The sequence below is a fragment of the Hemitrygon akajei genome, chromosome 8 (assembly GCF_048418815.1).
Source record: "Hemitrygon akajei chromosome 8, sHemAka1.3, whole genome shotgun sequence".
NCBI lineage: Eukaryota > Metazoa > Chordata > Chondrichthyes > Myliobatiformes > Dasyatidae > Hemitrygon > Hemitrygon akajei.
In genome coordinates, this window is record NC_133131.1 from 81524717 (window position 1) to 81539170 (window position 14454).

Here is a 14454-nt window from a genome sequence, read left to right on the forward strand (position 1 = left end):
AGCCTGGACCTGGACTCAACTGAAACACGGAGACGACAACACCAAAGAAAGACAGACAATTCATATCATGGCTCGGAGGAGCAGCAAATGGCAGCATTCCTCAGCTAGAAGAGACAGAATTCACAACTCAGAGTAGCGGCAAATGGCCGGACCTACTTAACTGGAAACAAGACAACAGAAACCAAACAATGACAGTCCATTTGTATCTAGACATGGAGAAGCTGATGAAGATGGTCCCTTATTCTTGGCGGCTTGGAGTGGCGACAATCAGCCAGCAAATCTCAGCCGAACATGAAAATGGCAGAATTCGCATCTTGGCTCTGAGTAGCGGCAAAATGGCCGGCAACTCAGCTGGACACGAAAACAACTGAATTCACTAAGCAGCCACAGGCACTGAAGCAACTTAGAGTCCACGATTCTCGGCTGCCCCGGGACGAGCATAGCCGCACTGGCTACGGTGATGAACCAGCACTGAGTAGATGTAAGCCGGAGTTTTTATGCTGCCAGTTCGAATGAGGGTCAGGTGCCCTAATCAAGGAGCCCAGTGGAACACAGAAATTAACTGAAATGAGTAGTTAATGGACTGGACCAGGACAGGAAGTCCATTTGAAACCACATGATAAGTAATTTCTTTAGCCAGATGTTGGTGAATCTATGGAATTCATTGCCACAGATGACTGTGGAAGCTAGGTTTTGAGTACATTTAAATCAGCAGTTGATAGTTGAGAATGGGACTGAGAGGGATAATAAATCAGCCATGATGGAATGGTGGAACAGGCTCAATGAGCTGAATGGCCTAATTCTGCAACTATGTCTAATTATCTTGTGGTCTCATGCCCACATAAACAAAATAGCTATTAATGACTGGATTAAGTTTTCTGGTAACTAAACTTGCTGACAATACAGAAAGGGAAGAAAAACAGTAATGAGGAGAACAGAATCTGCAAAAGCATATGATAAGTTGAGTGCTTGGGCAAAAATATGGCAGACGGAGTATAATATGAGGAAATGTAGAGACGTGAGCTTATCCACTCTGCTAGGGAAAACAGAATATAGCTTTAAGTGGAAAACAGTAGAATCTATAAGTGAAATACATTCTTAGAATGCAGACTTAAAAATCAATTATGAAGACAAATGTAATGGTCTTATTTGCAAAGGTGATAGAGATCAAAAGTAACAATGTCTTATCACAATTGTACAGGCCACTGATGAGACTATATGCAATGTACCACACATAGTTTGAATCTCTTCATTTAAATTTAAATATATTTGCATTGGAGGGAAATTGAAGAAAGTTCACCAACTTGATTTCTAGAATTGAAGTACTAAGCAGATACGCCCATATTTATTAGAAGATGAAATATGAAATCTATCAGCTTGCATAGAGTAATATTTCTCCCCTCAGGAAAATCTGGAACTAGGTAGAGGCAGTTTTCCATTTAATGAAAGGATAAGGAGATTCCACTCACCAGAGAATTATGGTGCAGAGAATTCGAGTCTAAGACAGATTTCTAGAAGACAAGGTGTCATGAAGTATGGGGAGCAGATGTGGATTAGAATAAAGAGCAAAATCAGATTGACAGAATTGTATACAGAAAGGTAGCCTTACCTTTTCCTATTACTCTGTTCTCATGGTGTAGCCCAATTTAGCACATCAAGTATTTTTGAATAATCTTTATGAGCTAAGTTAAACTCTAACGTCAGAACAATGATTACAAAGGTGAGGGTGCCAGGGTAGTGTAGCGGTAGTGCAACAAGATTACAGCTTGGGGCATTCCATAGTTCGGAGTTCAATTCCAAAGATGTCTGTAAGGAGTTTGGACATTCTCCCCATGAACCATGTGTGTTTCCTTTCGGTGTTCCTGTCTCGCCCCAGAATCCAAAGATGTATCGGTTAGTGGGTTAATTCATCATTGTACATTGTCCTGAGATTAGGCCAGGGTTAAATAGGTGGATTGAAGGTGGTGCACCTTATAGGGCTAGAAGGGCCTGTTCTGTGCTTTATCTTTAAATAAATAAACAATATTTTTGTATGTTAAAAGGAAGCATATTTAAAGACATAATTATTATCATGGAAGGTGACTGCCTACTGTTAATTAATAGTGTCTCTGATAGCATGTGTTCTGATAAAGCAGGGAGGTAAATATTCATCAGGCATTTCATAACTCTGACAGAGATCCTAGGAGTAAAATGGCATAGCAGATCATCACGAGGAAGTTCAATGACCTCAAACAAATGGGAAGCTCCCAGTGTGATTTTTGTCATATGCACAGAGGCAAAGTGCACCAGGATCCTGCTCATGCCATACTTCATAAACCATCATAGAAATCCGCCGTATACAACTGGATGACTCGGGCTGTCAAGCTATCATATCTCCTGATATGCAAATAGTAACATAGACATAGAAAACCTACAGCACAATACGGGCCCTTCGGCCCACAAAGCTGTGCTGAACATGTCCTTACCTTTAGAAATTACCTAGGGTTGCCCATAGCCCTCTATTTTTTCTGAGCTCCATGTACCAATCCGTTAGTCTCTTAAAAGACCCTATCGTATCTGCCTCCACCACCATCGCCAGCAGCCCATTCCACGCACTCACCACCCTGCGTAAAAAAACCTACCCCTGACATCTCCTCTGCATCTACTCCCCAGCACTTTAAAACAGTGTCCTCTCATGCTAGCCATGTCAGCCCTGGGAAAAAGCCTCTGGTAAATGGTTAAAACACTTTGGTTTGCTGTCCATGCAACAAATTAAGTTTTATTCAACAGAACATTTGAAGACATTTACAAAAACCATAATTTTGACAAGTAATAAATATTTTGAAAGAAAAACAATGTTACAGTCTTAATAATTACTCAGTTTTTATTGTAAAAGTAGTCTCAACTATTTAGTATTGTAAGATATAACAACAGTAATCAAAGAAAATATAAAAAATAACACTACAAATATAATTTTAAAATGCTACAAATTTGTCAATATTCAGTGCTAGGTTTGTTGATTAAGCAACCAGACTGGTTTATTCGAAGTCTGCAATTTGTCGCAATGTTCCAGTTGAGTATTGGTCTACAATGTTATTAAATGAAGTCTTCAACTTCCAATTTTCTCAGCCCTGGTAGCATCACCAGGTATAAATGAACCTGTAACTTTCCTGTGAATTTAGCCTCAAAACTGCAGTAACAAAATAAGCATACAGCATTTTGTTTAGGGCCAGAGTGTTTGGTATTGTGCTCATTTAGTAAAAAAAATAGAGGACATGACCTTTAGGGTAGGGAGGGCTAGGGTTAATGAGGAAGAACAGTCATAAGGATGACTTTTCTTAACCCAAAATTTCTGTTGGTAATATGCTTTTAACTTGAGAACTGACCTGAAGTCCTCCAAGAGGATCACGACCTCATTACAGAGTTTGGAGGCTTGTATACTTCAGTGAGCTGGGGAGCTATTATGGCTGGAGTTAGCACTTTATGCTTTGGCTCTTGGTAGATTCACCCACGCCAAACAGGTCAAAGGGCAGAGGCCAGACTAAGAGAGGTCCACCAGTCCTCCAGGATTGGGTTCAGCTCAGGACTAACAACCCTGACTGGTAAAACAAAAGTATTAAGGAAACAGCAATGAATAACCCTTCTACATCTGAGTTTGACAGTGTCCCTGAGTCTCCACCCGGAACTTGCATGATTGACAGTAGTGAAAAATGAGCTACTGACACAATGAAGGAAGCCCTGAACAGTGCCAAAGATTTAGGACCTTCATTACTGCTCTAAGCAAGCACCAGTGGTGTAACAGGTAGTAGAATTACCTGGAGTAAGCAACCAGTGTTGGAACTCGATAATCTGTGACTGTATTTGGCAAGAACCTCTTAAGTAATGCCAAAGTAGGCCTCACATGTATTGAAATGTTTAACTAGTTCTGTCACTGAGCAATGTATGAATAGTTAAAAGTCACAGATGCTACCATTGCACATGTTACAGCATTGACAGCATATCAAACACAATGTTCTCAGAAGGGAAATTATGAACTTGGTGATTCTATTAGGAAATCCTTGATTTGCTTCACTCAACTTTAACTACAGAGGCTCTAGGATCACTCTAGAATTGAATTTCTAGGCAAAATCATTTATTTTATGACAACAAAATGTTTCTAATTGATGTGGTGTGAACGTCTAAGATAATTGGATAGTCTGTTTAAGTAATTGGATTGCATTTGTGCTTTGTAGCTTGGACATGAAAAAGCAGATTACTTCTGTTTTAGAAATAATTTACGACAATGTTGCAAGGTGTTTATTTAGCCCTTATTAACTGATCATACTTCATCCATTTTAGATATTCGATTTCTCTATCAGAGGCTTGCAGGGAATCAATTAAATAGCCATTTGCAGCATTCAATAACTAGTTAGCAGCAATTTTGAAGACAAATGCGTCGTCATTAGGTTAGACTTCAAGAATAAACCACTATGGTAATAATATGCTTAAACAACATATTAACACACAGTATGTTAACTATTGTCTTAGATTCTTTAAGAATATAACATTTTACAGACACCAAGTGTAAACCTAAAATAATCTCCTACATATAGAATTCAAAATAATTTACTAAAACTCAGACATTATATAATTGTTTATTCTACAGATCAGAATTCATAATAAATAAGAAAAGTTTAGTTAATTGTTAGTGCAAGTTTTTGAGTTGGGGATCGACATTCTATTGCTATTTAATCATTTCAGTAATTAATGTGAGAAATTGTACCAGTTGCTGATTATGTTGTTTTCTAAAGTGCATAGTGTTAACCAATGACTCTAGTAGGCTAAGGAATTACTGTTATGAAATAATTGGTTAAGTGTTATTGCAGGACAAGCTATATCATTCAAATAAAAGTTGACCTGCAGTTCTTTTCAGTTGCTGTTGTACTATTTCAAATATATCAGTGGTATCATTGCACGTTTTAGAAATGTGCAAGCTGGCTAAGAAAATGAAAAGCTTGGGATATTTTTCATCGTTGGAATGGGTTGTGTTGATAGTAGGAAACACCAAAATGAAAACTACAGAGCTATAAAAAAATATTTTTAATTTAATGCTTTCCTCATTTTTGTTAATGAATGAAATATAATGTTAATGCTCAGAGATATAATTCCACTTGAGCCAACAAATCTGGGATAATTCTAACACATGCAAAATAAGAACATACATGAGAATTCAACCTAGGTAGTCTTTGAGATGTTTATGAATATTATGTTAATTTATTCTAAATTGCTAATTTTTAAAAATGCCCCTTTAAATTAATATGATAGAAAATGCAACTTGGCTCAAATGCTCCTCTACCATTATGCTCCAGGGTTATAATTAAAAACAATGTAAAAAGCAATAACGTGCTAACAATATGCACAGTAATGCTGGAAATAAATGGTCAGATAGGACAACTCACTTCGAGCAACCCAACAGCGGATATAACAATTACGCAGTTTCATCTTTAAAAAGTCTGCCCTTGCTTTTGACCCTGTAAAACTTGGTTAACCTCACATAAATTATAAAGCTGAATGTTAATTCTATGACTGTCTCACAAAGAGAACATCTCCAGTGCATTAAAAAGTACTTCACAGTTCTACAGCAAAAAACATTACACAAATAAACATGAAAGTTTGTTTATACGTACACACTTGTACATATATCTACATGTAAATCAACAACACTTTTGGTTATTAAATAAATATGTTATTCGACTTAAGGCTAATACATTATGTGAGATTCCGCTTATAAGTGGATGATGAAGACTCAATACTAAATATGAAATTTTATTTTAAGAGTAATTGTATGGTTTTTGACTAAAAAGCAGAATCAAATAGGGTGCTTAATCCTCTGCAAACATTCTTCTGCTACTGTCAATAATTAAAATCAGCCCTTCTTTCGATTAAGTTGATGTAAATGGTGAAATTTTGGTGACTTTAGGAAGAGATTGGTTACCCATAAAAATCGCACAGGAATAGAGAAACAGATGGTGAACAGGGAACACACACAAAATGCCTGTGGAATGCAGCAGACCAGGCAGCATCTATAGGGAAAAGCACTGTCGACGTTTCGGGCCAAGACCCTTTGTCAGCAGTCCTGACAAAGGGTCTCGGCCCGAAATGTTGACAGTACTTCTTCCTATAGATGCTGCCTGGCCTGCTGCATTCCACCAGCATTTTGTGTCTGTGTCTTGACTGTATTTTGTGTCTGCAGATTTCCTCGTGTTTGCCTTGGTGAACAGGGGATGTTTTCATTACAATGAAGAACTTGTGACGGAAAGTAATAATTAGTGCATATCCTAGAAAACCTTGGATCAAGCTTAGTTTCAAGGGTTGAGAGAGATTGTTGACTACAATTTTAAGGAACTTCTTCTAAGAAAACATGGGCTTTGAAATCTGAAGCAAAGATGTAAAGAGTAACCTCACCAGTGTTGTGAAGGGTTACATGGCTAATTTTAGAACAACCAGCTTATAAATAGGGTCCTACTGTGGAAATTCATTCCCACTTTATTTCAGATAATCAGTATATACTTACTAAAGATACATTAGCAATTTCAAGATATTTAAAAACATAAATAGCAATCGAAAGTAAGTATAGATATTGATGATCGGAAATATAACACAGAGTAAATGAAGGTGAAATTGTTAATTAATGATCACAGTATTTACTTCCTTGAGAATTAATTTCACAGATTGTATTTAGAACCAATTCAATATTGGTAATCATTTTGTAAATGTGTACTTTGTAGAAATCACAATAATATTTCTATTATTTCCAGGGATTTGCTTAAAAATATATTGCACAAAAACTGGTTCTAGGAGCCATAGTTCACATAAATTACAGCATATTATCAAATAAAATGTTTTGAAGAAATGATGTTTTTTTCAGAATTATATGATAGCTCTCTAGTGATCATTACTTACAATTTAATTCACATTTAATTTCCATTAGTTTGATTCTGAATGAGAGATAATTCATCTGAGATTGCAGTAAAGTCAGAATATCAATTCATCACATGAATTCTTGAAAACTAAATGCAATCTCATGTCATATCTAGTATTCAGATACATAGAAGCAGATCTTTCAGAAAAAAATCTATTTCGCAGTACTGAATTATAACAGAAAACAGAAGCAAGTGAAAGTATTCATTTTTAATGGGAGGTGACTGAGACAGTATTTGTAAATGGTATAAAAAAGGAAAATGAAGAACATGACTTAAAGTTAAGCTGTAATACTAGAATAAATGAGTATAGGTTGTAAATATAAAGATAGATTGATGCTAGGAAGTTTTGATTATGGAGAGCAATCAAAATCTAGGGCTGAAATTTGGCCTATAGCAGAAAGCAACTGATAATGAATTGGCAACCCACTTTATACCTTTCAAATAGATTTTCCAATTCTGCTGCCTTATTTGCATTAGTAGCCAAGAATAATTTCACTCTATAGCACAGATTTCCTCATTCAATAAAATTGGCAGAAGTATTCAAATCTGAATCCAATAAGCGATTAATATTGTAGGTAGTTGAAAATGCTGCCTTTCTGAATGGGTCAGATCAGAGAGAATGTTCATTGTCTTCCACATTCTGATGATTTGAAATCTATTAACCAGTTTGGGATCCTACACTATTCTTTCAAAGTTTCTATTGTAATTTACTGTTCTGAATTACCTGTCATTTGTCAACGTATGCATGAAACTCCTTTGGTTTGTCATGCTTGAAAGATACAGTATTTGAACTAACTATAGATAATGAAGTTCCTTCCTTATAAAGGGAAGTAAATTTACACCTTCAGTAGTTTATATCAGCATATTTTCATCACAATAATTTACCAGAAATGATCTAAACACCTTTTAAACTTTCTGGCTATTTGTACATCTGTAACCTATCAGTTCTACTTTTTGTGGAGGAGATACTTGGCAATTATTTCCAGGGTGAGTTGATTCATTCGAATTCCAGTGCATCATTATCTGCCTGATTACGATCACAATGATTAATCCTGTGATGAATGTACCAGCAGAAAAGATAAGAAATGTTGCAAGAACCTTGTGTGTAGAATAGTATTCTGGAAAACAATAATATTAATTAGAGTCTGGAGACAAATATAAAAACAGAAATGCTTCACATTTAAATTTCACTTCAAATGTTGTGTAATTGCTGTGCATGGATGTTCAAAAATATTTGAAATGATCAAAATTAATTTACTCTGAACTTGAAATAAGTAATTAATTTTACAGGTAACAGCTTATAAATAAAATGAACTCAGTTTTCAGGACTGTTGTGTTTATAGATTACTATTGTTGTAAATTCCACTCCTCTGAATTCAATACTATATAATTCAAATAATCTGTTAATTAAAATAAGTTGATAATAAAATTCAGATAACTCAATCTTTTTTGAGCAAACTGTGACATCAAGTTAACAGCAGTAGTCAGTACTTCCCTTTCAGTTTGTTAAAGTCACTTTTATATTCACAAGCATTCATGTAGACGGTGTCGTGTTCGTTATTGAGGGACAGTGCAGAGCACACCAGGATGCCAGCATGCGGGACACTCAGCTGAACTGTATTGATCCCTCCTTGTGCAGAATGTGGGAGTGGTTAACTGAGTGGTATGGGAATTACGCTATTAGCTATCACTACATCTCCTAGGCATGCACTTCTTGTCTATAGAACTGTATTGAAACTATAGTCACTGAAATTGAACGATTCAGATCACTTCACCTATAGCATGTAAATTATGCTCCGTAAAATAAACATAAAAAAGAATTGCCAACATTATAACTATCTTTTTTTTCCTTCATTTTTAACAGTCTCTCTCACTTTGTTTTCCTCCTTTTTATCACCAGTTCATTTTTTTAAAGAATGTTCTCCTTTTGTGAAATGTTTTCAACATAAGAACTCTTTTAAAAAACACTAAATCTAATAGAGTCAGGGTAGACTGCCTGAGCACTCCACCAAAGTGAGAGGAGTGCCTCTTTAGTCACTTCTCCTAAGCGATTAGGCAATGGTGGGACAGATAAACGACTCGATCCATTATAGGTTCCTGGAAGAGGATGAAGATTCTTGAACAGGTGCAACCACCTCAGGTAAGTGGTCTTTGTCATGATGCTTAGGCCACTCTATTTCTTTCACACCTTTCGTGGACTTTGAAGGCGCACAAGCGCATGTCTGTTCTGTCTGATTTCACCTTGTGATGTTCTGATCACAAACGGACATGGAGCATGCTGTTGGACTATTGTTTCTTCAGCGGATTGGTCTGAACCCCAACCAGATTCACCACTCCTGAGCAGTGAGGAAAGATTTTGCTCTGTGTCTGAGATCATGCATGCTCTTCATTTTCTCACACTGTGTTGTCGCAAAAATTTCTCAATTTGTCTAAGTCCAGTCAGTGAGGTTGGAAAAGGGAAGGAAGAACAGGCAGGCTTGTTCAGTTTCTGGCCCATTGACAGCTCTGATGGACTGTAGCTATTCACAAGAGGTGTGGAGAGATAAGCTAGCAGTGTTTTGTAGGGGTCTTTTGCCTTCAGTAGGAGACTGAACAGTTTTCCCTGCTTTTACCACTCCCCCATTTGTCTATGGGAACTGTGGACTGCTTATCTGGTGTTTGGGCTCACAGTCTCTAGCAGAGGTTTTGAATTCTGTGCAGCTGAATTGTTGACCGTTCTCTGACACAAGTGTCTCTGGTATTCCGTGGTGAGTGAATACGGCTTTCAGGTGCTGTATAACTGCTGCTGAGGGTGAGGACAGCTTGGACACCTCTACATTCTGTGAGTGGTAATCCACAGTGAGAAGATAATTATATCTTTCCAGCTCGAATATGTCTGAGACTGCAATTTGTAATGGACAGGCTGGGAATTCTGTGGGACAGAAAGGATCAGCATGATTTTTGTGCAATTTCCTGCATGCTTCACATTGCTTTACATAATCTCCCAGGTGACCATATGGAATGTCTTGCTCTTAGGTAACATTGTTTGATGCCTTGATGTCCTTGGTGGATTTGACTGATGAGTTCTCCGTGCATAGAAGCAGGAATGATGTCTGGAACCCTGTAGCAGCAGACCATCAAGAATGGTGAATGTGTCTATTTCAAACCGGTAAGGTCTGAGTTTGGGAACTCCTTTTGGAACAGCTGGCCATCCATGCTCACGGTATTGCATGACCTTGCTGCAGATTTGGTCCTTTTCCAGCTCAGTGAGAATTTCATCCAGTTCACTCTGTAATGCAAGGAAGTTTTCGAGCACCTGAGCTAAGTAGATATCGGTATCTTCCATGAGGGCGGAATGAGCTACCGTCTACTCACTTTTGCATGGCCTCTTTGACAGTGTCTGGTGTTGCGAAAGATTTGCAGGGTGCATGATCAATGTCATAAAAGTATCACATGAGCCTCATTCTGCAGACGTGGAGGTAAGGTATCCCAGTGTTTCGAGCTGAGGAGGCTGACAAGTGACCGGTCTGTTTGAAATAGGAATTTAGTGACTATTAAGTAGCAGGTGAAGCATTCACAAGCCCACGTGAGAGCTGGCATTAGTGTGTCTTTTTTGATTTGGGTGTAAGAGTAGGCACTGGAGGCAGTGCTTTTGATGCATGTGGCACCAGTTTCCACACAACACTGCAGTATTGCATGAGCACTCCCCCAAGACCAAAGGATGAGGCAGTTGCTGAGACCTTGGTTGCTTTGTTTGGATCACACAATGCCAATATTCACGGAGAGATAAGCTCTGCTTTAAGTGATGAAAATTACTTCTCCTCTAGTGCATACTAAGTCTAAATGCTCTCTGAGAGAGGAAGTCTCGTTGTGGCTTTGTTCTTTCCGTGAAATCTGGAATTAACTTTCCGAGCTGGCATACCATGCCAAGGAAACTGTAGGTCTCTGATACATTCGTAGGTTGTTCCGTGTTCCAAACTCCTGCCAATTTGCTGAATCTGGTTGCACTCCTTATGGTGACAGTTGGTGGCCTAAGAACTTCACCTCCAACTTTGCAAATTTGCTTTTATTTTTGATCAGGGTGATTCCAGCCCGTTTCAGTTTCTCCAAGGCAGATTTGTCATGTTCCTCACCTGAGCCTCCAAAGATAAATATATCATCCATGTGACAGACTACTCCTTCCAGTCCCTTCAAAATTTGGTCCATCCTCATCTGAAGGAGTTCATGGGCTAATGGGGTGCCAGAAGTGAGTATTGTGCATTATCACGGCATTATTCAATTGTATTAGATGAACGCGGATCCTCACTCTGCCACCTGGCTTGGGAACAGGAACAATGCCAACAGAGCAGCCATTCATTCTAGTTATGATGTCAAGTGCTTCCATTCTCTCAATCTCAGCTTTGACTTTGTTTATTGATGGGACTGGTATACACGTTGCTGTGATCAGAGAGTAGCGTGCCACTCCTGGCCTCAGTGGGATAAGGTACTCCTCTTTCAGTACACCCAGGCCTGGGAACAACTCCAGATAATTCTCCTGCCACTGAACACTGTTTAGCAAATCCAGCTTTGCAATTCTCAATGGCATATCATCCCAGTAGTGGTGAGAAGATATTCTGAACAGCATAGGCATCCTCTTTTAAATGTTTCTCATTTTTATGGATGGAAGTAGTAAACATTCCTTTCACACTGAGCTTATGTTTCCCTGGCCCCATGAGCACTTTCTTTGTTGACTTAGCATAATGCCTGTTTCCTTCACCAGTTTTGTGAACAGACATTCGGGGATGGCGGTGACATCTGCCCCGTGTCCACTTTGAAAGTCACTGCTTCATTCTGCAACTGAAACATGGCACACCAGTCTTGCCTATTTGAATCTATTTGATTCCAAGGGAATCTCCCTCTTGGTCTTTGACCTGAAGAACTGTTTTTGAGTGATACTGGCTTTTATAATGGCCGACTCTATGACACTGGTGGAATTTCACTTCTTTTTTCTGGACAGAGCTCTTTGACGTGGAATGCAGACTTGCCGCATCTCCTGGAGTTGGACATTTTACCTGCTCTGTGTTTCTCTTGTCTGTTTGAGCTGAGCTCTACTCTCACCTCTTTCTGCTCATTTGGACTGCACCGTGTGGTACCTTCTTTTTATATAGTTTCTAGCTTTACCTAAGCATCATTTTTGTGCCTGAGTTCTGCCTGACACTGACAGACTTCCTTACTCTGCTTGGACCATAGTCATAGCTTTCTCTACGGTGAGATTTACTTGCAAGTACAGTCAGTCTGACAATTTGATATTGAGTAGCTCAAAAACAATCCTGTCTCGAATGAGATTATCTCTCAGATTTTCATACAAATGGTTGTCTGACAGGGCATGCAATCCTGTGATTAAGTCACTTACACTTTCATTTGGTTCCAGTTCTCTGGAGTTGAATGTTCCCCTCTCATATAGCACATTTCACTGTCCTGTGAAATATTCTTTGAATTTGTCCTGGACTATTTTTTTACTCCTGTTTCTGAGCATCTGTCAGTCCTAAGCTACCCATAATGGCATCTGCTCTGTCAGCCATGTAGCATATCAGTCTGCTTACTTGATGCTCTTTTGAAGCCAGAGTGAGATTGCTTGCAACCCTAAATCTCTCAAAGCATCTGAGCCATCTTTCAAAGTCCCCTGGTTTAGAGAAATCAAATATATCAGTTGGTGGGGGTGGGGGGGGGGGGGGAAGAGAACTTTATTAGATAAGTAAATGTAGGTACTGCAGGTATTTGCACCATTTTCCTGTTTACTTGCTTATTTAGTATTTTATTTTTTTGGACTACAAAAGTCTTCTTTTCTCTCTCTTAAGAGTATGACTGACTTCTCTGCTGCTGTGTCTGTGTCTCTGTGTACACCCCCAGGCTAGTAGCCCACAGATTATTACAATGTGTCCACTTTTGTATGTAGCTTGAAAGTGTTGCCTAGCAACCCTGGCCCTTTCGCAGCTCATGCCCCATGGTGCATAGCATACAGTTAGTGAACTAGCATTGGCAGTTTAGGTTGACAAGTCTCCGGATATTTTTCATAGATACATGCAAACAAGAATAGTCGTACTGTAAATTCTTTTTTTTGTTGGGGATCTTACTTGATCTGTGACACCAATTCTGACACCATGTTTCGTTTATGGTTAAATTTTGCCCGCTGGCGCTCCACACAAGTTGCAATCATTTCACGCACACCCTTTCTGAGGTCATGCCGAATAAACTTTATTGCAACCAGTTTCTGTGAGGCCTTCCAGCCTGGATACGAGAGGCCAGGTATGGGACCAAAAACAGTCCACCTCTACTTTACGGGCACAATGGGGCGAGGGTGACTGGTTAAGACATCATACAGGAGAGAAAGCCCAGCTTTCCTGAACTTAAAGTCAGCCAACCGCAGTCCATGACTGCTGTTCGCTAAGTCTAGACCTCTGGGTCAGTAACTTGGTCAGCTGCCATGCCGACATAGTCAACCCGTATGGGTGTGGACTCGATGCCTGGCCATGAGAAGCAATCGGCCACAGCAGTACTTTTCCCCATGATGTGTTGTATATCGGTTTTGAACTTGGATATGTAGGCCACATGGCGGTTTTGCCAGGCAGACCAAGGGTCTGATATTTTGGCCATTGCGTGCACGAGGGGTTTGTGGTCAATGAACGTTGTGAAGTGGTGAACCCTCTAGAAGAAAATGAAAATGGCGGACAGCCAGATAGAAACTGAGAAGCTCACAGTCAAACCTGCTGTACTTCCTTTTGGGGGAATGGGGCTGCTGGCTAAAGAAGGCGAGCGGCTGCCACACAGCTCCAACCAACTGTTCATGCACAGCATCCACAGCATAGTCTGAGGCATCAGTGCTAATGGCTATGGGTGCATTGGGGAGCGGGTGCACCAGTAGGGTCACATTGGAAAGTGCTTGTTTGGTATCAACAAATGTCCTGATCATGTCCTCTGACCAGTCAAACACCTGACCAGGGGCATTGCCTTTAATCGCACTATATAAGGGGGGCATGAGTTCAGTAGCTCATGGAATGAAATGATGATAGAAATTCACCATGCCTAAAAACTCTTGGAGTTTTTTAGTAGTATGGGGCAGTGGGAAATCCATAATAGCGGCTACCTTTGATGGAAGGGGGTTCGCACCTTCTGTGGAGATGTGAAGGCAGAGATCAACGGTCGACTACCCAAGCTGGCACTTAGCAGTGTTAATAATCAACCCATGTTGGCTTAAAGATGACATACGTGTTTGGATTTGGATGCACTGGTGACAAGTATGTCGTCCAGGTAAACAGAAAGAAATCCAAAACCTAAACACAAAAGTGCGCTAATAATCTTTACGTAACAATGTCATCATGTCAGACCAGCCTCGTAAAATGAAACTCCAACTCAATGTCGGTGGTTGAGAATTATGTACATTTCTCCCAATTGTGTTACCCTACAATACATCCTCTCACCCTGCTTCCTGCAGGTCATCATTTCACTCTTTTGAGTATTATTCATCTCAACTTAATTTGTTCCAGTGATGGAACCT

General features: G+C 39.3%; 1 protein-coding gene across 3 annotated transcripts in view; it reads right to left on the bottom strand.

Moving 5' to 3' along the window:
- Positions 1-6153: 6153 nt before the first annotated feature.
- The window catches only part of itgb8 (integrin, beta 8), a 101110-nt gene continuing 92809 nt past the window's right edge, over positions 6154-14454 (bottom strand). For all 3 annotated transcript variants that reach the window (XM_073054092.1, XM_073054093.1, XM_073054091.1), the window contains one exon: positions 6154-8059. In XM_073054092.1, the coding sequence (XP_072910193.1) occupies positions 7848-8059 (212 nt within the window). In that variant the 3' untranslated portion in view covers positions 6154-7847. The remainder of the gene's footprint in view (positions 8060-14454) is intronic.